The 26,284-nt window shown below is 41.8% G+C and overlaps 1 protein-coding gene across 1 annotated transcript in view; it reads left to right on the top strand.

Moving 5' to 3' along the window:
- Positions 1–26,284, top strand: part of MTCL1 (microtubule crosslinking factor 1) — a 398,239-nt gene that overhangs the window by 348,618 nt on the left and 23,337 nt on the right. Inside the window, 2 exon segments of the mRNA XM_033934045.1 lie at positions 11,648–11,953; positions 21,302–21,333. Of these exon segments, the coding sequence (XP_033789936.1) occupies positions 11,648–11,953; positions 21,302–21,333 (338 nt within the window).

Here is a 26,284-nt window from a genome sequence, read left to right as displayed (position 1 = left end):
ATAAGGTCTTGGTAGGTAGAAATGATGTTTCAGACATCATTCTGTGGCTTTCTTCAGGGTGTGCTGATTGGCTGGGTCTTGAGGTGATCGAGGCAGGAAAGTCCATTGAATTTTGGCAGGGAAGCCTGTTGGTCATGAATATTCATTGTGGATATGCAGAAAATCTGACTGGCTAGTGTTTCTTCAGAACAGGTTTGGGAACCACTGGTATACCTGTATATCAAAGACTTTTTCTGTGTGTAAAATGGGGATTATCTGAAGAAAGGGTTTTTAAACGTACTCCCCTAATTAGATAAATTGGCCCCATTGAGAATAATGGGGATTACATTATTTAACTGGATAAGGTCCTTAAATAATATGCCCTTATTTCAGGGAAATATGTACCTGAAATGTATCTCAAGAGCTTTTGTTGAATAGGTAGGTGTGAACCAAATTCTAAGCAGATAAAAGTGCTAAGTAGTATATTATTCTTTTGAGAGTAAATAAAAGCTTTCTCTTTGGGATACTTCTTCAACAATAACTCCTGCCTTGTGAATTGTAGCTCTTATGTCATTACTCTGACAGAAAGTAATCAAATGTAGCATATCTGCTGTTTTTGACCCACATTACCAAGTAGCATGAAGAATAATAATACAGTATGAAAGGCTGGAGTTTGGCTCTGTAAAGTCTAGGGTGAATGTTATAACTCAGGGTTGTTAAAAAGATCTTATGTTGTCTAATGGTAAGGATACATGCATACAGTATAACCTTCAGTGATTCATGTCCATGGAGGGAAATAGCTTATAACTAAAATGAGAAGTGCTGTGTTTGAAAATGACCAGACCATTTTTAATTTCTTATTCAAAATGGAAGCTACATACAGTATGAAGCTAGTTGGTAAGAGGAAAAAAGTACTGTAGCATGTAAATATATTTTTTTTTAAAAAATTGTAGAAGCAGAAAAACAAACCAACCAACCAAGAAAACCGAAATACCACAAACAAAAAAAAATCCTTTATTTATTTGTATTTATATCCACTTTTATGAAGAGATTCACCCAAGGTGGTATACAGCTAGTATAATTCAACATAACACAGACAGACCTTCACCAAATACAGAGCAATAGATCACAGATTAGAAATAGAAATACCAAAACTGAACTGGAAACCCCAAAAAGTTAAATTTGGCAAACACTTACGGTACTTGTTCTAAATACAATCAGTGGCATAACCATGAGAAGAGCCTAGGCTTTGAGCTTAGGCCTCCTCAAAATGAACATCTCTCTCTCTGTGGCTGGTAGGGATTCCCAAGCCGCCTCAGCTGATGACTACCTCCTCCCCCTCCTCAAGTCCAGTGACCAGAACTTTCCAAGTTCTGCAACTGGCAGCAGTATTTCAGAGCAGCTGCTGCTGCTGCCTACCACCCCCCCCTTCCTTCAGCAGTGGCTGCTTGAGGATACTGCCACTAGCTGCAAAGCTTGGAGATTTCTGGTTGCTGGAGTGGAGGAGGAGGTCTTCAGTTAGCATGGTTTGGGGATCCCCACCAGCTCAAGTATTTACATTCAGGTGGGGAGAAAATGTGATGCCCCTCCCCCCAAATCAGTTGTGTGGCTGCACCACTGAATATAATACAAATATATTTGTCATGCACATATCCCAATACCAACATATTCCAGTTACCTTGTCTGAGCATTTATTTTTCTGTCATCTTGGTCCCAGTTTCTCTTTCTGCTTTTTGCCTATCTTCTACTAATTCTCTTTCCAGTGTCTATGGTCCATTTTTTTTCTCCTCTTTTCTTGCTCCATTCCCTCACTATGCCTGTCTCCAACCTATTGATTTTTCCCTTTCATCTTTCCTCCCTTTTTTCTCTTCTGCTTCTGTCCACTCAAATCTCACCCTTTTTCTCACCCTTCTTCTTTTTAAAATTTCAGCTACTTAACAATTTTCCATCTCCTCTCATTCCCTAGCTCTCCCATTTCCCATCTCACTCCTTTCCTAGCCTCCTATTTCCTTTTATCTGCTCCCCATTACCACTTTTCTACCACTGTACTTACTGTAATCTCATTCAGCTTCCTGTCATCTCTCTTTTGACCTCTTCCACATGGCTCACCACTCCCAGAATCCCCCTCCCTCTCTCATCAGGATATATCTCCCTGTCCCTTTCTCACCATCCCCTAGTATCTTCTTATCCCACCTCTCTTCCCTCCTGCCCTCCCATGGGTCCATCTTTCGTCCTTTTTCCCCATGGTATAACATCTCTCCCTCTCTTTTCTGTTGTTCTTCTCTCTTCCCTTGATGCTAAACAATGGGAGGGAGGGAGGGAAAAAAGACGCCATACTCTTTATCCTTTCCACCCCCCAGACCTAACATTTCTCCCTCCCTTCCTTTCATCCCCACTTCCCTTTACCTTGCTTCTCACGTCATGTCAGCTATTCCTCTGATGTCACTACCTAGACGCAGGGCCTGGAAGTGATGTCAGAGAGAGGTGACAGTGATGTGGGCAGCAATTTTGTAATGCTGCTCACGCAGGAACAATTAAAGAGGTATGAGGGAAGGGGTGCACACGCACAGCGGGAAGAGGGGTCGAGAGAAGGACTGGTGCCTGCACCCATTACAAAGACCCTGGATGGACCGCCCGCCCCCTTACTACGCCAGTGCTGTGAAGCTATTAACAAGGAAAATTTATTGAGTCTTTACATGAGAATTGTTATTTGAAATGATAATGGGTCAAATATCAGGCATTTGTTTTAATACATTATCTTGCACAATTTTTATAGCCAGAAGTTCCTGTTTATATGGGATATAAATTTAGAAGTGCTATTTTAAGCCTCTTAAACTTTGTTAAAAACAAGAGGGAGTACATCTACCAATGTATGTGTCCCTGTTTAAACATTTATCCCCTTTTGAAAAGCTTCCTAGCACAGGGAAGGGATTTTCTTCGAAACAACGCTTTTCATGTTTTGCTGAGGACATCCCATAATGATGGGAGTCCTAATTTTAACTACTTCAAACAGGTCTTATGAATTTGGGCTTACGATGATTGTCTACCATTTAAACCTATTGCCTGCGTAATAGTTTTCCACCATTGGCTCAGCAACACTTGCTGCTAGTGCTGAATCAGCAGACAATGAGCATTCAGCAGCACTGAATCATAATTAAATATTTGCAAGCACTGTAATTTTGTCACCAGTTGTTTCCAAAGAGACTTAGCCCGTATTTATACAGGTCCCTGTCAACCACAAAGATTTTATTTGGCTTTCTACATTTTAATTAAAGAGGTCAGTTTCCCAGGCAAAAATATAGTAAATAGGAAGCTCAGTGATTATAGAGTGCCAGGCTGGTATTCAGGTTTTTATAGTGATTATATCTCTGTAATTATTTTTTTTTTTTTTTCCAGCTTTTTATTTGACAAACTTTTCAGACCAGTTGGCCACCCCAAAAGAATGATTTCAAACAAATCCAAGGCAATCACAACCCTGAAATTCCCACCTTTTACTCCACTCATAACCTTTCCAAAGTCAAACCAGTAGAAGGTTAGACTCGTGTTGCCAGATCAGGTTGGTAGGGTCTGGCACCTTCTTCCGGTTCAATTTCTGGAGCTGCGGGGAGGAAGCATTCTTTTATTTGGCATTAGAGTAGGCAGGAGAGGTTATCATGGAGTTGTGAGTTGTTCAAGTGGGTGATAATTTTTTTTTTTTAATAAATAAATAACCCCTCCTTTTATAAAACCGCAGAAGCAGTTTTTAGCGCAGGCCGATGCGCTGAATGTTCTGTGCCGCTCCCGACACTCATAGGAACTCTGAGTGATAGGAGCAGGGCAGAGCATTTATCGTGCCAGCTGGCGCTAAAAACTACTTTTGTGGTTTTGTAAAAGGGTGGGGGTAAAATAAAAGACTTAACCTCTTGCGCAGTTTTGTATAAAGAGGGTTTTTGCTCCAGCTGGCGTGCTGAATCCTCCACACTGGCTTCGGAGCAGCGCAGAGCATTCAGCGTGCTAGCCAGCACTAAAAACGTCTTGCGCAGTTTTGTAAAGTGGGGGGGGGGGGTAGAAATTTGATAAATCAAATATAATTTGGCTTTTAAGAAATCTAACACTCTTTAAGTGCAGGTAAATTTATTGGACTTTAGAAATTTAAAAAACTGGTTATAAATGAGTACATAGTAACACTCTCAAATATTTCTTTTTAGCAAACAGTTCTAAAACTTAAGATCCCTACTGACCAGGGTCAAAACCATAAAATTTTGAACAGAAAACGATCCGAGCCGATCCGACCCAACCCGACCCATGCAAAATAGCCAAGTGATTGATGCACAAACATCGCTTGGCTATTTAGCATCGGGTTTTATCAATTGTAAAACCCGATTGCTTTAGAGAGGTAACTGTGTTGCCGACTGGTCTGCCTGTTTGTTGTTGTTTTTTTTTTCAATTGCACAAATATTTTGCATGTATTAGATATGCAAAATATCTGTCCCATTAAAAAAAAATCCTCCATCTGCCAATATCCCTCCCCATTGACCTCCGACAATCGTGTCCCCCGACAAATGCGACAACCCCCCAAACCTAAAACAAACGGCAGGAGGGATGCCCACTTCCTCCTGCCATGATGGACCTTCCCCCTCCCCCCCCAAAAAAAGGCAGGAGGGATGCCTGCTCCCTCCTGCCATGAAAAAACTCCCTCCCCCATGCCCCAAAAAAGGAGGGAAGGATGCCCATTCCCTCCTGCCACGAAAGTGCCCACTCCCCACGCCCCCCCAAAAAGGCAGGAGGAATGCTCAATCCCTCCTGCCATGAAGGCGACCACTCTCCAGGCCCCCCTGCCCCATACATTAAAAGTTGGGATCAGGAAGTACTGAAAACACCTCCTCCTCCTCCTCCCTCGATGACGACACTGGGCCTTAGGCCCCTCCCTGGTGCATCATGTGATATATGGGGAGGGTTGTAAGGCCCTGATTGGCTCAGACACCTCAGGCCCAGTATCGTTGTTGATGAGGGAGGAGGAGCAGGAGGTGTTTTCATTACCTCCAGCTCCCAACTTTTAAGGTACAGGACAGGGAGTCCTGGAGGGGGAGTGGGCGCCTTCAAGGCAGGATGGAGTGAACATCCCTCCTGTCTTTTTTCTGGGGAGGAGGGGGGAGGGTGTGGGTGCCTTCGTGGCAGGAGGGAGTGGGCATCCCTCCTGACATTTTGCCATGGGTCATGGGGGTGATGGACGGTGGCTCGAGGTACCGGCGCAGGGAGGGAGGGCATGGAGCGGGTTTTGTTTTTTTTAAAATGGGACAGGTTATGTTTAGCACAGCACAACATCTGTGCCATTAAAAACAAAACCAGAAGCCCTAACAGCAGTGACAGGAGGCTGTTTTCTTGTTACTGCTGCTAGGGCTTTGCGCATGTGTCAATCGCTCACTGAGCGATTGAATCGGTCATGTTTGCATGCAAACTTGTTTACATCAGATCGCTGTTGGCGAATCGGCCAACAGCGATCCAGTCGGTAATACTGACTGACATTTGTGCATCTAGGCCAAAGTTTTCTTCAAAAAGAAACACTTTGTACAGTGAGAAGTTAACTTTTTCTTTAACCCTTTCAGGACCATAAGGATCGTAGGCCAATTTTTGTGGTTTTGATGACATTTTTATGGTAAAAAGGGCTTGCAGATGCCAAAAAATTGATTTTTTTTGTGAAATATCATTATTTTTTTTAAAAAAAATCAAACTTCTGGCTTATGGACAGTGTGCCAAGTGAATCTTCTCGTCAATCTGGCAACGACGCTAATGAATGAATGTCGGAACCAGTTTGTTTACATAAAGGCAGTATCATATGGAATCCGTACATATCAAATTTAGAACTGTAGACTATCCCAATCAAAATTTATAGGATTTTAAAGTTATGGGACAAATATGTCCCTTGGTCCTGAAAGGGTTAAGGATGTATCAGTCTGTGCTGTTTATCACTGTTTGCTTCTGGAGTCTTTCAATACGCCAGTCCCCAAAACCTTTAATCCTGAAATCTTCCTGCTTACTTGAATTTCTTTATTTCTTCTCCTTGCATGACTCTTTTCTTCTCTTGATCTTCACCCTACACCTTATCTTAATTAAAATAACTGGAAAGAAACTATCTCCCTCAGTGAATGTGCAGAGTAAAGAACCTGTCAGTCAGGAAACCTAAACTGTGCAATTCTAGTTTAGAAAATAAAAGCAATTATTTTCCTTTTTCTAAAATCCTTGCTGCTCCAGAACATATTTTCCCTGTTCGGACTTTTAGAGAAGTTTGAAATCCTGCAGTGCTGCTGGCTTTACTTTCACTGGAACCCAGCCACAAGCATTCACACGTGCATACACTCTTATAGAGACATATGAAGAAAATCTCTTCTTTCCTTTTCCCTTTTAAAATCTCAAGGCAGCATTACTATTTTTAGCTCCTTAAGAGAACCTTTTCTCCTTTCATGTACAGTGAAGCTGTTATATTCTCAGGAACCTTTAAGGTCCTTTTCAAACAGCTCTGCAGTTAAATTGACTCATAATTTCTAAGTCTCGAGCTGAACTTTAATAGGTTAAATCTCTAAAGAGCAACAATTAAGGGAAATAGATTTGGACTTTTTGTAGTCACACAATCACATTCAAAGTGGTTTACATACAAGTACTTCAAGAATTTTCCCTATCTGTCCCAGTGGGCTCTCAATCTATCTAATGTACCTGGGCAGCGGAGGATTTAATGACTTGCCCAGGGTCACAGGGAGCAGCATGGGGGTAAAACCCATAACCTTAGGGTGCTGAGGCAGTGGCTGTAACCATAATACAGCGAAAATGAAAACTCTGTGGAGATGGTAATGTTCAAGATGCAGGCTTTACAGTATAATCCTGTTATAACGGACTTCAAGGGACCTGGAAAAACAGTCCATTATATCCAGAGTCCAGAGTTGCATTTTTTTAAAACTTTATTTAGGGCAACTTGAAACAACATAAATCGATGAACAACAGTCACTGCACAAGCATTTCAGCAACATTAATAACAAAACTCAGCAAAATATTGGTATGGCATGAAATGATTGCAAACCAGAACACTGTACTGGAAAGAAAAATATGCTGTCATTTTTTTTCTGGGCTGCATTTTGATACTATATCACCGGCATGCCACGTGCATTGTAGACGGAGCCTACATGTCCGTTATAGCCGAATAAAACTACAGCTAAAAGCGGCTCTGGGGACCAAAATAGTTGTCCTGTATATCCGAAAGTCCATTATATGCGAGTCTGCTATATCCAATGACTTTCTGTATGTTTATAATGGTGCTCGGCCGGGACCAGCAGACCTCGTCCACTATATGCAAGGTTCCGTTATAAGCAAGTCCGGTATAACGGGATTATACTGTATTTTAAAATATACAGTTTGATAATCCACATAAAATATATCTAGGACCCAAATCGTTGGGCGCTGTGGATCCAACACGGTCCGTGTTTTGACAATGCTGTCTTCCTCAGGGATTCCTAAAAGTCTTAATATGAGAACACGTGGATTAAAAACTGAAAATAATACTGAGTCGTAACTCTCCTGTTAAAAGCCATTTCATTTTTACAACAAAGTTGCTGTAGTAGAACCTCTTTCCTAATTCTCTCCCTGCATCTGAGAGAAATAGATAATCACATTGAACAGCCAATGTTTTAATACATTTTCATTTGGTTCCCACCAATTTTGCTAGAAATTTTTCACTTCTTAGGAAACCCATTTGCCTGCCTCTGTTTCAAAGTACTATACGGCCTGACCCCCAAGTACATAATGGACCTTTTCGCATTTTCTAATAACAAACTCAAGAGAAACACACACCCAAAACTCATTTCCCCTCCACTTAGAGGCTGCAAAATGAAAAAACACCACAAACACCTTCTCTCTCACCAAGCAGTCCTATGGGGCAAAAACCTAGACCAACTGCTTTCGCCCACTACATACGGGGAATTCAGGAAACGCCTAAAAACATACCTGTTCCAGAAATACCTAAACAATTGACCCGCTCTCCCTCTCCCTCCCCCCTCCCTATTCCACCTGAACTTACAGCACTGTTATAAATATAATCTGTTATCTTCATCTTATCGTAACTTTACGTTGCTATTTATCCCCAACAGGTCCTGTCGGACATTACCTACTAAAATATACATATTACATCTTCGCTCAGCAAATTGTATTTCTATACTATTGCCTCCTGAGGTCTCTGATCTCTGAATTTCCTCTGAATATCTACTTATTGTATTTCGCTGAATGTCCAGCACTCTTGATTGTCAACCGCCTAGAAGTCGCAAGATTGTGGCGGTATAGAAGAATAAAGTTATTATTATTATTTCCTTAACTTGCACCGGCATGCAGCAGATGGGGGTAAGGAGCTTGTTTGGGCGGACAGGCGGATGCCGCTTCCAGCACGGTGGTGAGATGCCGGTTCTCGGGGGGGGGGGGGGGCTCATTTATTGGGGAAAGTGCTCGTTTTGCGAGTTAAAGTTTGCGGGAGTGTTTTGCTTGTCTTGCAAAACACTTGCAAACCGCATTACTCGCAAAGCGAGGTTTGACTGTAGTTTAGTTTCAAAGTGCATGTGGATCCAAACTAAATCTGCCAATCGGCGTGTAGGGGCTTTTTTTTTCCTGGTAAGGAAGGCTCTTGTTGGTAGAAGGAAAAGCATAAACGTGGAGACAGATTTTTTTTTCTTTTAAAACCTGGAGCTTGACTAACTTAGTTATGAGATGCAGGCAGAGTACTCATGGTGTGATTTCCCTTTCTTTCTAGTTCTGTTTGAGGCAGTGCCAGTGCCCAGTAGTGTGTCTTCCTATAGTACTACTGAGGAACAGGCACAACCACATATAGAATGCAGAAAGTTTCAAGCTTATTGGGAACTTGATATGTACTAGAGAATGACATGGGGACAATTTTTTTTCCCGTCCCCACAGGAACTCAGTTTACCCAGCCCCATCCCCGCAAGTTTTGTCGCTGTCCCTGTTCCATTGTTGTAATCTCTGCCTTAACTTCACAAGACTCTAACACTTATGATTTTAGAGTGTTTGAGGCTTGTGCAAATGAGGACAGAGCTTGCAGGAATGGGGCAGGAACAGGACGGGAAAATGAGTTTCTACGGGGAAAATTTGTCCCAGTGTCATTCTCTAATGTTTACCACCCATTAGTAAATCTTTCAGAGTAGTTTACAATGAATCAAATTATAGGAAGATGTAGAGGAGCAAAAGATGGCAGGGCATAGAGCTCTACAGACTTGGCATTTCTGGCACTGAGTCCCTCGCCCCTCCTCCCCCCCCAAAAAAAAGGCCTATTGAGGAATAAAAGTATCAGTGATTAGGAGTTTTTAGGTTAGTCATGAATTTTTCAAAAGTTTGTTCTGGTTGTGGGTAGATAGAATGTTCTTGTTCTTACCCTTATCTTGAAGATAAACACATCAATCATATCTTTTTTAAGAGAGAAGAAACAACAGTTGAAAATGGGTGAGAGGGTGAGGGAAGGAAAACTACAGCTGTACTATGGGCTGGATTCACTAACCTTACTAAACTGTTCTGATCCTTGGCCGATCCAATCCCAGGCGACCGATTCACAAAAGACTACGCATGCAAAGGCTCTAACCGCAAACACGCCCACAAGCGATCCTGGTGCATGCGCAGACCATCTTCTTTGCCTGTAGACGGTCTGCACATGCGCTGGCTCTCCTAACTTCCCTCTTGCTCCCCGAGTGCAAACTGACTAACTGTCACCTCTGCAGTCCAGACGTAGAAGGGAAAGACAGAAGGGAAACTTTCAAGGGGCTGATGCAGAAAGCTAGCATAGACAATTAAGTGTGACATTTGGGTATCCAATGCAGGAAATGGTTATGAACAGAAGAAAACCCTGCACCAAAGTCTCACAACATAACAGGCTTTCAGAGCACTGGTAGGGGGGGAGCGAGTGCAGGGCGGCAGAAAGGCAGTTCCTTTTTTAAAAACGCTTTATTATTGTGAGCCCATGGTTTTAACCCGCGGGTTTAAAGCAGGTTAAAACCACGGACTTGCGACAATAAAGCTTTTTTAAAACAGGAACTGTTAACTTGCTTTCCTCCATCCTTCCTCACGGCGTGTTCTTTTAAAACCACGGGCTCCCAAGTATGGCTGCATATAAGAGCAGGGCGGCAGAGAGGCAAGGCGGCAGTCGGAAAGGACGTCAGTGATTGGTCCCCAGCACTCGCTTCTTTCTTGGTGGGCCAGCCCAGTTGGGGTACCTAAATTTTGTTAGTGAATGACGTCTTTCCCTACTTTGCATGCCGTTTCCCCTCATTTGCATGCACGGATCGGAATCGGGTCGGAGGAAAATCAGGTCTCAAAGAGGTCGCAAACCGATCGGTGCATGATCGGTTTGCTTAGTGAATCTAGCCCTAAGTGGCTCTAGTAACACCACTAGTATTAGACCCCAACCTGAAGTAATCATATGTTATCAAGTAAAGAAGTTGGAAGAGGATTAGAGGTTCAGCCTGGCACTAGCGAAAGAGTACAAGAATAGCGATTCAAAGCCAGTGCAATGGTCTTTTTCTTAGATACCCAGTCTGTGTTAGAGAAAAATCTGGTATTATCTGTGCTAGAGAGAATATTAGCATCTCGGTGTTTGATGAGGAGGAGACTCCTACCTACTGCAGATGCAAAGGGCAGCCATAGTATTTTTCATGCAACTGGTAGTCCACCAGTTTCTTCTTTTTAGATAAGATGGAGGCTAAATTCATTACTAGAGATATACAAAATCTATGACAATGACCTGGCTCAACTTTAACAGAATATTCAGATTGTTCTCTTACAAATCTAAACTAAACTAAACCTTAACTAGACTAGACTTAACTTGACTAGATTCCTGTTAGATTAATTGAGTCTGCCAGTTGCTGATTTCCTGTAAATCTGCAAAAATATCACTAAAGAGTCGCTTATTTGCAAGAATTCACACAAAACTTTTCTAAAAGAAAATTTGTCAAACCAATTCCACCAAGTATCAAAGGTCACTAGCCTGTCTAAGCATTAAACTCCAGCATTAACTTCTTTCACCTTTTAAAACCATTGCTGCTGTTGATTCTGAAACCTTCTTTACAATGAAATCCTATTCAGTCTTTGTAAAATTAAAACAGTATTTTTTTTTTTTTCATTACCTGAATCTTAGGTGAAAAGATCTTACATTTCACCGCAATTTGTATATTCTGTATAAAATATTAATGATGGAAATTACAATATTATCGATAAGAAATGTCAGGACCTCATGATTAACATACCATAACTATGTAATGCTAAACTGTAGCTATCACATTTCTGCATACTTAGCTTTGAAAAAGAAAAAAAATATTAAAAACTATATCAACCTTTATCTATAACAGTGGTTCCCAACCCTGTCCTGGAGGAACACCAGGCCAATTGGGTTTTCAGGCTAGCCCTAATGAATATGCATGAAGCAAATTTGCATGCCTATCACTTCCATCATATGCAAATCTCTCTCATGCATATTCATTAGGGCTAGCCTGAAAACCCGATTGGCCTGGTGTTCCTCCAGGACAGGGTTGGGAATCACTGATCTATAACACATGGGCTGAGTTTTGCTGATAGTTTGGAGTTTGTTGTTTCTTTTAATTAGAACAACATGGGACAGTATTGTTTTCCTATGACTGCTTATCTTTTCTTTCAGCTTCAGAAAGAATTGAGTTCACGGAGAGGCGAAAACCTCCTTGATGACCGGATAGATGGGAATGTGTGTCCAGTTTTAACGCAGGGGAACCTCCATGTGCCTCATCCACTGGAAATAAGATCCATCTCTGATTCTGACACTCTACAGTTTGAGGAGCCACCTCTTTCCAAGCTGAAGGAATCTGATAGGTGCTCTGCTACCGAAAACCTTTTCCTGGATTCCTTGTCTCTGGATTGTTTAGATGAGTCTGATGCTCCTCCTTCTCATAGACGTGAACATGAGGCATTCTCGCCTTGTTTGATTGAGGTAATGGGGCTAGGGTTATATGTTTGTTTTTATATTTTTAATAGAAGGACTTGGTTTATTGCACTGTCCTCTACAACATAAGAACATAAGAATTGCCGCTGCTGGGTCAGACCAGTGGTCCATCGTGCCCAGCAGTCCGCTCACACGGTGGCCCTTAGGTCAAAGACCAGTGCCCTGATTGAGTCTAGCCTTACGTTCTGGTTCAGCAGGAACTTGTCTAACATCATCTTGAATCCCTGGAAGGTGTTTTCCCCTATAGCAGCCTCCGGAAGAGCGTTCCAGATTTCTACCACTCTCTGGGTGAACGGAATCTATCCCCTTTAACTTTAGAGAGTGCCCTCTCGTTCTCTCTACCTTGGAGAGGTTGAACAACCTGTTTTTATCTACTAAGTCTATTCCCTTCATTATCTTGAAAGTTTCGATCATGTCCCCTCTGTCTCCTCTTTTCAAGGGAGAAGAGGCCCAGTTTCTTTAATCTCTCACTCCTACAGCCCCTTAACCATTTTAGTTGCTCTTCTCTGGACCTTTTTGAGTAGTACAATGTCCTTCTTCATGTACGGCGACCAGTGCTGGACACAGTATTCCAGGTGGGGGCATTGAAATTGTAACCGTTGTACAGTGAGGGATCAGGAAAAAAGCAGCCAGTAAACCAACTAGTGGCTGATAAAGTTTGCCTCTCAGATAAAATGATAAAAAATAATTTTATCTGAGAGGCAAACTTTAATGACAAGATGTGTTTTATATATTGTCCTATATGTGTTTTATATATTGTCCTAGCATATGTGACACCCGGGGCCCATCATTTTTGGAACCCCCCCCCCCCCCCATCTATATGAAAAATATGATTTTTAGTAGCAATCCACATATCGTACAAGAGTGTACCTAGGAAAAGGCAGCATCTTAAACACTGCAGTGAAAACCAACACTTACATTGTAAAACTAAACAAGCCAGATCCCGCACAGTCAATTGATCCAGCAGTCAATGCCAATTGAAAACACACAGAACAGAGATACACCCTTGCCCAATATGGAATAATCACAAACTAAAAATAGAAATATGTAGACAAAAGTTAAACTGAACCGCCAAGAAACCAGACTCTGCATACAATGCAATACGACAAAACCACAAAAACAGTAACACGTGTCTTCTAATACTGTGCAAAATATAAAGACAGTAGATGTAAATTTGAAAAAACTGATACATAACAATCACCACTTTACAAATTAACAAATAAAAATAAAACAAATAATGAGAAATAAGAAAATACCATTTTATTGGACTAATCCCCGTAAGCTCGGTCCCCATCCCCGCAAACCACCTGATTCCATCCACAAAAGCCTTGAATTGTTTTATATTGAACTTATTATATTAAAGTATAAAAAGAAACAATATTCTGTACAATTGTCAATTTATAAATCAGCGTCTTCTCCCCACTCTCTCTTCCCCATTTCCCTCAGCCCACGCTCTCTCCACTTTCCTTCAGCGCACGCACCTAAAAACAAGCAAGTAATTTTATATCATTTTCGTTCTATTCATTCATAGAAATTAAAGTCTAAATAATGCCAGTCACATAACAAAACATACTTTTACAAAAATAATTCCCTGCACAATCAAGCCTGCAGGGATTACTAGATGTTTTTCAGCAGCTCCACTCCCTCCCTCCCCCTTACCTTTGTGGCCAAGTCAAAATGATCTACCAACAATAAAATTTTTAAAACACAAAGCACACTGTACGCAGATAAAATGTTAATTATCATTTATATTCCGCGGGTTTTCAAAGAGGTCAAGGCAGATGACTTTATGCAATGTCACCTCAGTAACAATTATACAAAAATAGACAAATATACCCCCTCCCTTTTTACTAGTGTTTTTTAGCGCAGGAAGCTGCGCTGAATGCCCCAAGCTGCTCTCGACGCTCATAAGCTCCCTGCACTAAAAACCGCTATTGCGGTTTAGTAAAAGGAGGCCATAGTGGAAAATATAGACAGCATATATAAATTCTCAAAATGGACACATTTTGATCACTAAATTAAAAATAAATCATTTTTCCTACCTTTGTTTGGTAATTTCATCAGTCTCTGGTTGCACTTTATTTTTCTGACTGTGCATCCAATATTTCTTCCCTTCTTTCAGCCTCCTGTATGCTTCCTCTCCTCCAGACCTCATTCCATCCCCCAACGTTTTCTTTGTTTCATCCTGCCCCCTTCTTTCTTTCTCTCTCTATGCCCCCTTTCTTTCTGTATGTCTGTCTTTCTCTCTCTGTGTCCCATTTCTTTTTTTCACCCTGCCCCCTTCTTTCTTTCTCTCTCCGTGCCCCCTTTCTTTCTCTATGTCTGTCTTACTCTCTGTGCCCCATTTTTTTTTCTTTCTTTGTTTCATCCTGCCCCCTTTCTTTCTCCCTGCCCTCCCCCATGTTACCGCCATTGGGAAACATGCTGCTGCCACTACCGGTGGGGAAAGGCTGCCACTGCAGCCATCAGGAACAGGCCGGCCCCGAGTTCTCCCTCCCTGCTTTTCTTCCCCGCGGGACCAACCAACTCTCGCCGCCCGACATTAATTCTAATATTGGAGAGGACGTTCCGGGCCAGCCAGGCAGCAATTGGCTGGCCCAGAACGTCCTCTCCGACGTCTGAATTGACGGGTGGCGAGAGTTGGTCGGCCCCGCGGGGAAGAAAAGCAGGGAGAACTTGGCACCGGCTTGTTCCCGATGGCGGAGTGGCAGCCTATTCCCCGGTGGGTGGTCAGTTGTGCACCCCCTTGGGACGTGCACCTGGGGTGGACCTCCCCCCCTAACCCCCCTTGGTACTCCATTGATTCTATGCATTTTTAAATCCGCTCACCATTTTTGACTCTACCACCTCTCAAGGAATGGTGTTTCAGGCTTGTTTTCTGATGATACACCTAAGTCTACCTCCTGCAACCTCCATTCATGTTCTCTAGTTCTATCACCCCAGGTCTAAATTAATTGGTTGATCAAATAAATCCCCTACAGAATTAATCTAAATGGCTGAGTTTGGGTGCCCTTTGGGTGATCTTTGGGTGAAAGATTGAAAAGGGTTTGAGTTTAGTTTTCACCATAAATATCGGTGGGAATTCATGCAATGATTAAAAGAAACTTAAGAGGATCTACAAAATAAGCAAGATTACAAGACCTTTCCTAATTGCTCAGAAATCTATCCATTCTCTGTCAAGACATTTGGTTTACAAATAAAACAAGTTGAAAAGTTCACATTTATTGTATCAAACGTCACATTTCCTCTTTTCTCCATTTTCAAACTCATATGTGTCTCTGGGGGAACTGAGGGCCAAATTCTCTAAGCTCTGACACCATGGTATTTTGGTGGGAGCGATTTTTGTTTTACTGGCAATTCTCAGCACAATAGCATGCAAATTAAGTGCATGCTATGTGTGCGGAAAATCGTTGGTAAATGGTGGGGAGGGGTGGAGCTGTGCTCAGAAGAAAATTTGCTTGCACAGCTCCTCCTGCCTGCCTGTCAAAAAAAAAAAAAAAAAACAGCCCCTACTCTCCCTGCCTGAACCGACAAGCAGAGAGCAGGGGCTACTTTTTTTTAATGAGCGCAGTTGTTGTGTGTGCTTCATAGACTGAAGTTATTTTCAGGGCTCCTTTTATTAAGCCGTGCGACTTTTCATCACGCGCTAACCCTGCGCTGGCCAAAAACTACCCCCTGTTCAAGAGGAGGCAGTAGCGGCTAGTGCGGCCGGTGATTTAGCACACGCTATTACGCGCATTAAACCGCTACTGTGGCTTCGTAAAAGGAGCCCTCAATCTCTATCACTTTCAGTTATATCTGAACAGTTGATGGATTTTTGTAAAAATTAAAAATTATTCTTCCCTGAATTAAAAAGTTTAAGAAAATAAGGCGGGGAGGGGGATGGGTATTTTTTGATTATAATAAAAATATATTTTTCATAATTATATAAGGAAGGGGGATATTATTATATTTTATAAGGGTTATTTATAAGATGTCAAGTGTATTTGAAAGTGAAATTGATATTTGTATTTATTGTACTTGATTTAAGATATGAAATGAATAAAGTATTAAAAAAAAAAAAAGAACAGTTGAACTTATTTCTTATCTGGGGATGAGTAGTAATGACTTTTAAAGTTCAGTAAGGCTAACTTAAGTGCAGGTTGCCAGAATGTGGGCATTGTGTGAGTGACACTGTCTATATATTTTTCTCACTTTTTAAAAGTAATTTTTAGATGGTGAATTATGGTGTTAGTGTGATCTTTCTTGTCCTGGAAGCTGATTAAACTATTCTGAGTCACAAAGGAAATTATTCATTCTGTTCTCTGTAGACCAGTAGTGCTCCATGTGTTTCCTTAGATTTTGGGCTACTGCTTGGAAACCAGTCTGTTTGGATGCATTTCCAGTCACTTCTTATCTTTTGATAATGTTGCTGCCCCCAGCAATTTGGAATTCATATGTATTTCCAGTCGTCGAGCCTTAAAAAGACTTAGCTGGGTTTCCCTTATTGGGCTGTTCAGAGAGAATATTTAACACTGCTGGCAGAATTGTTGTCTACATGTAGAAAAATGCAGACCAACCTATCTGCTCATCATCTCTGTATACTCCAGGGCATTTTGGATGTTTAATTGGACTCCAGAAGTGAAAGTGTGCATTTAGCATTAATGATGTGAATTCCGTGGGTTAGGAAATGGTATTCGTCTCCTATTTTAATCATGTTTTCAAGGCTCGAACCTATCTGCCGCTTGCTTTTTCCCTTAAGCGTGCTCTACTTCTAGAACTACTATGTAAAAGTTAGCCCGAGAGCGAGTCTCGATGGGCGCATGTAACATGGGACTGGATGGCCCTCGTGTCAACCTATCGGGATTGGCTCTCGATGAGCAGGAAGGAGGGGCGAGGTGAATAGGGGAGGCTTGGGATTAGGGTAAGTGCTGCCCTCTGTGTCTGTGAATCGGGGATTGGTTGGGGTAGCATGTGAGGCAGGGTTTTTTCTTTTGTTGGAGAGCGGACAGCTGCAGAGGTCGGATCTCGGCTGGTCTTCAGCGGCGATATTCTCCACTTTCTCCACTCCTCCAAAAAAGGGCAAAAAAAAATAAAAATCTGAAATTGCTAGTTTACAATGTGTAGAATTCCCATTTCTAATGCACACATTTCTTCATGCAGAATCTGTCATGTTATTTGTCAGCAAACTAAAGGCACCACTCCTAGAATAGCAGCTTCCCTCATTTAATTATAAATGTTTATTTTACAGGACCATCATTCATACCTTAGCAGTATTAAGATTTCCCATAAATTGTTTTTGGAGGGTGCCTCTTGTCTCAGTCAGTATACTGTATAATATTGCAGTGTGTTCCAAGTGTAATGCCCCCCCCCCCCCCCCTTGAGAGCATCCCTTGGTTTGGAATCATTGGGCAGGCTTCACTGGGCCACATGTGGCCCTCGGGCCGCAGGTTGGACACCCCTGGGCTACACTATTGCCTAAACTGACTTTGCTGTAAAAGCAGAGAATTAAACTAAAAAAGAGAAGGACAATGAAATAATCTACTGAAGTCCAAATTATACCTTTCCCCAAGTTTGAATGCTAGCGGGTAAAATATCCCAATGGAGTTTTTCTTCCCCCTAACAGACCCTCTCTCAGCACCTCTTCAGGTGAGTTTAACTCTCTTAAGATTTCAGTCCTGTGTCATCTGTGCCCTGTACTGACAGATTTCCCAGTACAGAGGAATCACTTTACATTAAATCCTTTAAAATAGGGGTGCCAACCTCAGCCCTTGCCAGATCAGATTCTGAGTATTTCTCAAATGAATATATATAAATAGGAGCTTAAGACTGAAACCGTCTCCACTTCATCACAGTTTCTACAATATACAATTCCAAAATTACCACCACCCATGAACCCTGGTTGAGGCCATCAAACAACATATGATGAAATGTCAGGTATGATATTACATGATTGAGGTTAAAGGCTTATTATAGATTTAATTTTACTTAATGTATATTGTAAAGTTCATGGGTGGTGGTAATTTTGGAATTCTATATTGTAGAAACTGTGATAAAGTGGAGCTGGTTTCAGTCTTAAGCTCCTGTTTATATATATTCATTTGAGAAATACTCAAAATCCGACCTGGCAAGGGCTGAGGTTGGCACCCCTGTTTTAAAGGGCCTGACAACGCCTTAGGGTGAAACACAGAACTGTGTCGAGATAAAAATGTTTTCAAAGATCAAGTTTGATTGAATGGTTGAATGAAAGTGGAGGCAAATCCAGTAAATAACGGCGTGCAGAAGATAAACAATGGAGAACAGATACAGATAAGAAGATTAGGCACTGAACACAGTGTTTTTTTGAAGGGATGAACTGTTCATGAATTTTAACTTTTTCTATGTGTTGGATAGATTTGAGAGGGCTTCACTGTTTGGGAGAACGAGTGTGTATGTTTAATCTAATATAATAAAATGGTAAGCCGCGCATGCGCACTTCCTATGCGTGCGTCCGTTTTCTGTGAGCTGTAGCGACCCATAGGAAGAGACAAAAGAGGGCTGCTTTGGGAGGAGAGTTGTGCTGTGGGCAGACAGCAATTGTGGGGGAGAACAGAAGGGGGCCACGGAGCAGGCAGGCATTGCACAACAGGGGGAGAGGGAAAGGGGGCTGCTTTGGGGGGATGGTTGTTCTGGGGGCAGAAAGCAATCATGGGGGGGACATAAGGGGGCCACAGAGCAGGCAGGCATGGCACAACTGGGGGCAGGGGGGGAGGAAAAGGGGGCTGCTTTGGGGGGATGGTTGTTCTGGGGGCAGACAGCAATCATGGGGGGAACAGAAGGGGGCCAAGAAGCAGGCAGGCATTGTACAACAGGGGGAAAGGGAAAGGAGGCTGCTTTGGCAAGCAGGGGGGCCAGGGAGACAGACAGAAAGAAAGACGCACAGACTGGGGACCAGGGAGAGACACAGACACAAACAATGACAGACAGACAGCGTCCAGGGAGAGAGAGAGAGACAAATAAAAAACAAAAAACAGACATACAGACATCTACTCTAGCACCCGTTATTGTAACGGGCTTAAACACTAGTATGAAATAATGTTATATGTTTTAAAGGTTTTCATGGTACTATATTATTATAATAAATGATGAATTATTTATAAGCATAAGAAGTAGTGTGAAATATAGCTCTTATCTGGGTATTTTGTTTATGTTTTAAGGAGAGCTATTAAAAAGTTTTACAAGTCTCGGTGAGTTCGTTAAAAATGAATATATATGAGATCTATTTGCATACAGTGGAAGCAGTGCATGCAAATAGATCTCATGCAAATTAAGTGGGGAAATCCTGAAAGCCTGACTGGATTGCAGCTCTCGAGGACTGACGTTGGGCAACCCTGCTTTAAAACCTCGGCTCTCTTTTTGCCAAGATCTTTTCCAGCATTGAGGGTCCCCTCTGTTAGCTCCTTTAGGATCTGAGCCCTATGTTGGGCGAGACCTACTGTATAAAAGCAGCCTTGCTCAGCACTGAGGAAAACTCCTCTCCTCTCTATCCTACAGTAGTTCCTTTTGAATTCCAGTCCTCTGTAGGCTAAGACTTTTGCTGCTTTTCAGCTAAACCCTGCTCCTGGTTTTCTTTTCATCCAAAATCTGCTCTAGTAATAATCCAATCCAATCCCCGTTTTTTAAATCTCCCAACCCATCACCCAAAGACCTGGTACAGGGAATGGTACAGTTTAGGGGGGGTGAAGAACTTTTGTGCATGAAAGAGAAGCGGGACTTGGGTGTGATAGTATGTGATGATCAACTGCTCGCTTTATCTGTCAGGGTGAAGCATTTGTCTTGCCGCCAAAAGCTGCTTCCATTACTCCTACGCGATACGTGCCCTTCTTAAAACATACTCTGATTTTTTGCCTTTAGCAGTTTTCATTTTACATGTAGAAATGATCACAGATAGTGATTTCTCACTACAAAACATCCAGGAAAGAACTGAAAACTATACTTTTCAAAAAATTTGTCAAAAACCTTATAAACCCTCCCCCCAAACCCATCGTTCACGCTAGTCTTCAATTTGTGTAAGCTCACTCTATCTATCAACTCTGTAAGCTCCCTGGGAATGCCCAGACCAACTCTTTTTGTAAACCGCCTTGAACTGAAAGGTATTGGCAGGATAGAAAACACTAATGTACACGTCTCCCTCCGTATTCGCGGTTTCAGCATTCACGGTTTCGATTATTCACGGTTTTTAGCTTGCTGGCTCCTCCCACCAAATTACATCAGCTTGCATAAAGAAATTGCTGATTCCAAGCGTTTACAGAGAAAATCGCTGATTCCCAGCACTTTCTTCACCGTGTTTTGCCTCTCCTTCAGGAACAGGCCAGGTCTCCCACCATGTTATTCACGTTTTTACCATATTCACAATGGTTTTTAATAGAAAACAGCGAATAACATATGAAAAAGTTATTCATGGTTTTTCTGTATTTGCAGTTTTGTTAATCCCCTATCAAAGCGAATACGGAGGGAAAAGTGTAATGTAAATGACTGTGGCCCTTCCCCCCCCCCCAGTTCCACACTGAAGTTTCAGAATGTAAAGTACATTTTTTTTTTTTTTTTTTTCTTCTCTTTCTTTTCTCTTTTCTTTCCTTCTTTTTTCTCCATTAAGTCCTGCCCTTTTGTTCTTTCCCTTAATGTCTCTCTCATTTACTATAATTATTGTATTTCCTCCCTCTTTCCTTCATGTATCTTTTGTTAGTGCGTCCTTATTTAACCTAGTACGTGTTGTAGTTCGTCTAACAGTTTTGTATTTTCATTTTTTTAAAAGTTTGTTTTAATGGTAATTCTGTTTGTTGCAATGTTATTTTATCTAGTGTTTTGTACAACGCTTTGCAGAATCGATAAAGCGTTTAATCAAGAAACTAATTAAACAATAAACAATAACATCTTCTCTGCCTGTCAGTGAGCTAGCCCAGTTGTCAAGTACTCCAAAAGCAAATCCTGAGTCATTCAAAACCACTGTCCAAAGGGGTTTTACAAGCAATGCTTTTTGTTCCATAAGTGAGTTTCTAATTGCATTTGTGAGTGAACGCAAAGTTTAGAATCCATGAAAAGTACCATCACAGCGCAAGGCTTGACATGGTTTCAATTAAGCATACTTAGTACATGTTTGTGTGTAATACATCTCATCAAAGGCTGTACAAGGTTTACAATTGTTGTTAGGCCACTTGGTGTGTGGGAGGATGGGTTCAGGGGTTATAATTGAATCCATTTAAATAAGAGACATTCCTGGGTCAATCAGTGATATATTACATAATATATAGGTGATAGCTGATACTTGTGTTGTATAGGTCATGAAAGAAGTATCTGACTGGTTAATTTTTGTTGTAGGATGATGATATGCAGAAGGGAAATCTTCACAGGTAAGTAGATTTATTGTGTGTGCCTTTTTTGATATCTTCATGTTGACAATTTAATAAAACTCAAGAATTATCTAGAACAAAAAATGGTTGATTTTTTTTTTATTTTTTATTTTTTTTTTATAATATTAGCATTTCACTTTTTCTGCCTTCATACTGATTCATCTTATTCTCAACTGTCTGCACAACTAAGTGTTAATGTGATCTTAGTTCTAAATTGAAAACAGTAATAACAGGCAATAATGTCCAAACTGAGACAGGGAATGTGGAGGATATGTGGTCATCCCTGAAATCTGTCATACACGAGGCAACCAGCCGTTACATAAAATCATCACACAAACGGCGAAGAAAAGACAAACCCCAGTGGTTCACCGCAGAGATCTCACGTCTCGTTAAGGAGAAGAAAAACACATTTGCTTCCTTCAAACGCACGGGGAAAAGCGAAGATCAACTGCTACACAGGATCAAGTCCACAGAGGTCAAAACGGCAGTCAGGGAGGCCAAACTTCGAGTGGAAGAAACTCTAGCAAACAACATTAAGAAAGGGGACAAATCCTTTTTCCGGTATATCAGTGACAGGAAAAAAAACACAGACGGGATAGTACGCCTGAAAAAAACGGACGGGAATTACGCAGAATCGGATCCCGAAAAGGCCGAACTACTAAACGAATACTTCTGCTCGGTCTTCACCTGCGAGGCGCCAGGGTCCGGCCCTCAATTGAAGCCACAGTCAAACACAAAAGACCCGTTTCGGAATTTTAAATTCACACCCAGCGGGGTTTACCTTGAGCTAACAAAACTCAAGGTGGACAAAGCCATGGGACCGGACAATCTGCACCCCAGAGTGCTCAGGGAGTTAGGTGATGTCCTGGCAGAACCGTTAGCCGTGCTCTTCAATCTCTCACTGAGTACAGGGACAGTCCCCTTGGACTGGAAAGCAGCTAACGTCGTTCCTCTACACAAAAAGGGTTGCAGGACAGAGGCTGCAAATTACAGACCGGTGAGTCTGACATCGATAGTATGCAAACTCATGGAAACACTGATCAAACGCCAATTGGACACGGTCTTGGATGAAGGGAATCTACGGGACCCCAATCAACATGGATTCACCAAGGGTAGGTCCTGCCAATCAAACCTCATCAGCTTCTTTGACTGGGTAACAAAAAGACTGGACGAAGGAGATTCACTAGACATAGTGTACCTGGACTTCAGTAAAGCTTTTGACAGCGTCCCACACCGCAGACTGTTAAACAAGATGAAATCGATGGGGTTAGGAGAGACTCTGACGGCATGGGTCAATGATTGGCTGGGTGGCAGACTTCAGAGGGTGATGGTTAACGGTACTTTCTCTGAGACATCGGAGGTGACCAGCGGGGTGCCGCAGGGCTCGGTCTTGGGTCCACTCCTCTTCAACATATTCATAGGAGATCTGACTCAAGGGCTTCAAGGTAAAGTAACATTATTCGCCGATGACGCCAAACTATGTAATATGGTAAGCGAGGACAATCTACAAGATATTATGGCGCAGGACCTGCATACATTGGAATGCTGGTCCTCAGCCTGGCAGCTGGGCTTCAATGCTGGAAAGTGTAAGGTCATGCACCTGGGTAGCAGAAACCCATGCAGAACTTATACCTTGAACGGGGAGACCTTGACCAGGACTTCAGCAGAACGAGATTTAGGAGTAATCATTAGTGCAGACATGAAATCTGCCAATCAGGTGGAGAAGGCTTCCTCAAGGGCAAGACAGATGCTGGGTTGCATCCGTAGAAGTTTCGTCAGCAGAAAGCCTGCAGTCATAATGCCATTATACAGGACCATGGTGAGACCTCATCTGGAATACTGCGTGCAATTCTGGAGGCCACATTATCGCAAAGACATGCAGAGGGTCGAGTCGGTCCAAAGGATGGCCACCAGAATGGTCTCAGGGCTTAAAGGTCTCTCGTACGAAGCAAGACTAAACAATTTGCAGCTCTACACTCTCGAGGAACGCAGGGAGAGGGGAGACATGATTGAGACGTTTAAATACGTCACCGGACGTATAGAAGTGGAAGATAACATTTTCCTTCTCAGAGGCCCCTCAACCACAAGGGGGCACCCGCTCAAACTCAAGGGCGGAAAATTTCACGGCGACACCAGGAAGTATTTCTTCACGGAGCGAGTGATTGATCAATGGAACAAGCTTCCAGTACAGGTAATCGAGGCCAGCAGCGTGCCAGATTTTAAGAATAAGTGGGACGCCCATGTGGGATCCCTAAGTGGGTCAGGGTAAAACATTGTATAATATTAAGGGGAGGGTCTATAGAGTGGGCAGACTTGATGGGCCTTGGCCCTTTTCTGCCGTCATCTTTCTATGTTTCTACATCTGTGTCAGGGTCCACAAATGTGTCTCTGGAGCTTCTCCTAGAGCCAGTGCCAGATTTTATAGACCCGCTCTGAGATTTTCCACACCATTACTCTTTCTGCATTGATAGACCCAGGTGCAGAAACAGCAACAGAACGAAGGCATTCTAACCAACACATACACAATTTTGGAAGCATGGCTCTCTGGACTTCCACATTTACCTCCCCTTTTACAAAAGAGTGGAAGAGGTTTTTAGCGCCGGCCGGCAGGCTGAATGCTCTGCGCTGCTCTGACACTCATAGTGTTCCTATGAGTCTCAGAGTAACGCAGAGCATTCAGCGCGCCCGCTGGCGCAAAAAAAACCTCTTCCGCACTTTTATAAAAAGGGGGTGGGATGGTTAGTATGCTCTTCGTTAATATACAGGTCAATCAACATTTTAAGGCTCACACACACCTCCACCTCAAATATGCTAGGTTTAGCTGGTTATTAAACTTTTCCAGAGTTTATTGTAATCTAATGTGGACTTCTCACTGTTCTGTCACTGAAACATATTAGTACAATGAGGAACACGATCTTTTCTATAAGTGCTCCTTTTCTTTGGAACAGTATCCCCAACTACTTGCGGGAAAATACATCACTGATCAAATTTAAGGAAATGCTAAAGACATTCTTATTCCGCGATGCCTTTTAAGGACGACTTAGTTTTTAGAAAAATCTTTTAGTATTACTTCCCCAACCTTCTGTTTTTACCTTTAAGTGTTTTCTTTTCTCTCTATTAATTGGAGTTCCTATCCCTTCTTTCCTCTTCTTCCTGTTCGTCTTTGTCCTTGAATTGTTCTTTTCCCTTGGTCTGTGTTAGATTAAATTATACTTCTACTGGTATATTATTATGACATGTTTGTACACCGCCTAGAAGTCTCGAGTAGGCGGTATAGTAAATTTTAAATAAACTTGAAACTAGAGGTATGTGAGTGATCCCATTAATCACTACTGACCAAAAAAAAGCTAAGAAATTGACATTTTATTTATTTATCTAACTTATTATGTAACATCAATAAATAAAACAAGCAGCAATCAAGAGACAAAATCAAATAGTACAGTATATTAACGTAGGGCTGCTTTTATTAAGGCGCGCTAAATGATTTAGCGTGTGCTGAAGATTAGCACGCATTAAATGCTAAGGCATCCTTTATATTCTATGGGTGCCTTAGCATTTAGCGCATGCTAATGTTTCGCATGCGCTAAATCAGTTAGTGCGTCTTAATAAAAAGACCCCATATTTTGAGCAGGATCAGGATACAGTTCCATAACTCAAACACTACAACAGACTAACAGTTATTTATAATACATAGTAACACATAATAAATTTTTTTTAAAATGATAAATGTGTATGTGATGCATAGCATAACAGAAACATTATAAGGCATACTAATTTTGAAAATACTGTGGACAAATAGATTTTAAGCAAGATCCCTAATTTTCTGCGTCAACTAAAGGGTAGATGCAACAGTAAGGTTTATGGAATTGTGGAACTAAAATTGTACAAGTTCCCAGTTAGATGATGATAAATTATTGCCAATTAATGAAGAATTCATGGGAGCCAGTCAAAGAAGCCGCTGAAAGCACCAAGCAGGAGCGCCAAAGCGCGCTCCTGCTGATTGCCACTCAGCGGCAGAAGAAACCAGCCGCGACCGACTGGGTTAGCAGCGGAGCAGGAGCGCGAAAAGCTCACTACTGGCTGCTGCACCTCTGGACCACTAGGGATAAAAGTGGCAGTTTTGGGGAGGCCGTGGCACCTGTACCCCCCCCCCCCCCATTCTGATGCCTTCGGTCCCTATGTTACTACATTATTCTTATATAAATTTAACAAGTATGTAAAATAATTATAACCCTCAATATAAATAAGGTAAGAACATTGCTTACTGCTTCTTTTGAATTGAAACTCAAAGATGAGCAAATGGTCTTTACCTACCTGTATTCATTTAAAAAAACCTTTATGTTAAATACAAACTGCATTAAGCAGTACACAGTTTAAAATCCTGTTATCCTTTACTTTCTAATATTTTTTTACCATTGTTTGGAATCTAATTCTAGAAGACAAAAGAGCTTTTGCATCTCTTTAAGATGATCATGACTAACCTTCCTGCTTGGATGTATTAACAGTAATCTCTTAGAGGCCCTTTTATCAAACTGGTAAAAAGTGGCCTTCCCCTTCCCACACACTAAGACCATTTTTACTACTGGGGTAAAATGGTCAAAATTCCTATTTGTGGTATCAATGGCCACGCACTAATTTTACCAAATAATGAGGACAAAACTGTATTAAGTGAATTTTTGCTAGACCTCAAACACCCAAGGCACTACTTTATAATTCTATTCGTGCCCTTACTGGGGTGGTGTTTTCATCATTGGTCTTAGCAAATAGCATGTGCAATAAATTATTTTAAATGAATTAATTTTCAACAGGCTCTGCATAACTTGTAAAGTGCTATAGAGTGCTGTAAAGGAAAGGCACTTATCTTTACAGCAATGACTGAGTCCCAGTCTCTGGGAAGCTTCATTATTCCATCCAAGACATCATGTTCAGTTGCCGAATGGCTCTGATACCG

The sequence above is a fragment of the Geotrypetes seraphini genome, chromosome 2 (genome assembly GCF_902459505.1).
Source record: "Geotrypetes seraphini chromosome 2, aGeoSer1.1, whole genome shotgun sequence".
Classification (NCBI taxonomy): Eukaryota; Metazoa; Chordata; class Amphibia; order Gymnophiona; family Dermophiidae; genus Geotrypetes; species Geotrypetes seraphini.
Note: the sequence above shows the minus strand (reverse complement) of the source record. Positions and strands in the feature narration are given on the sequence as shown.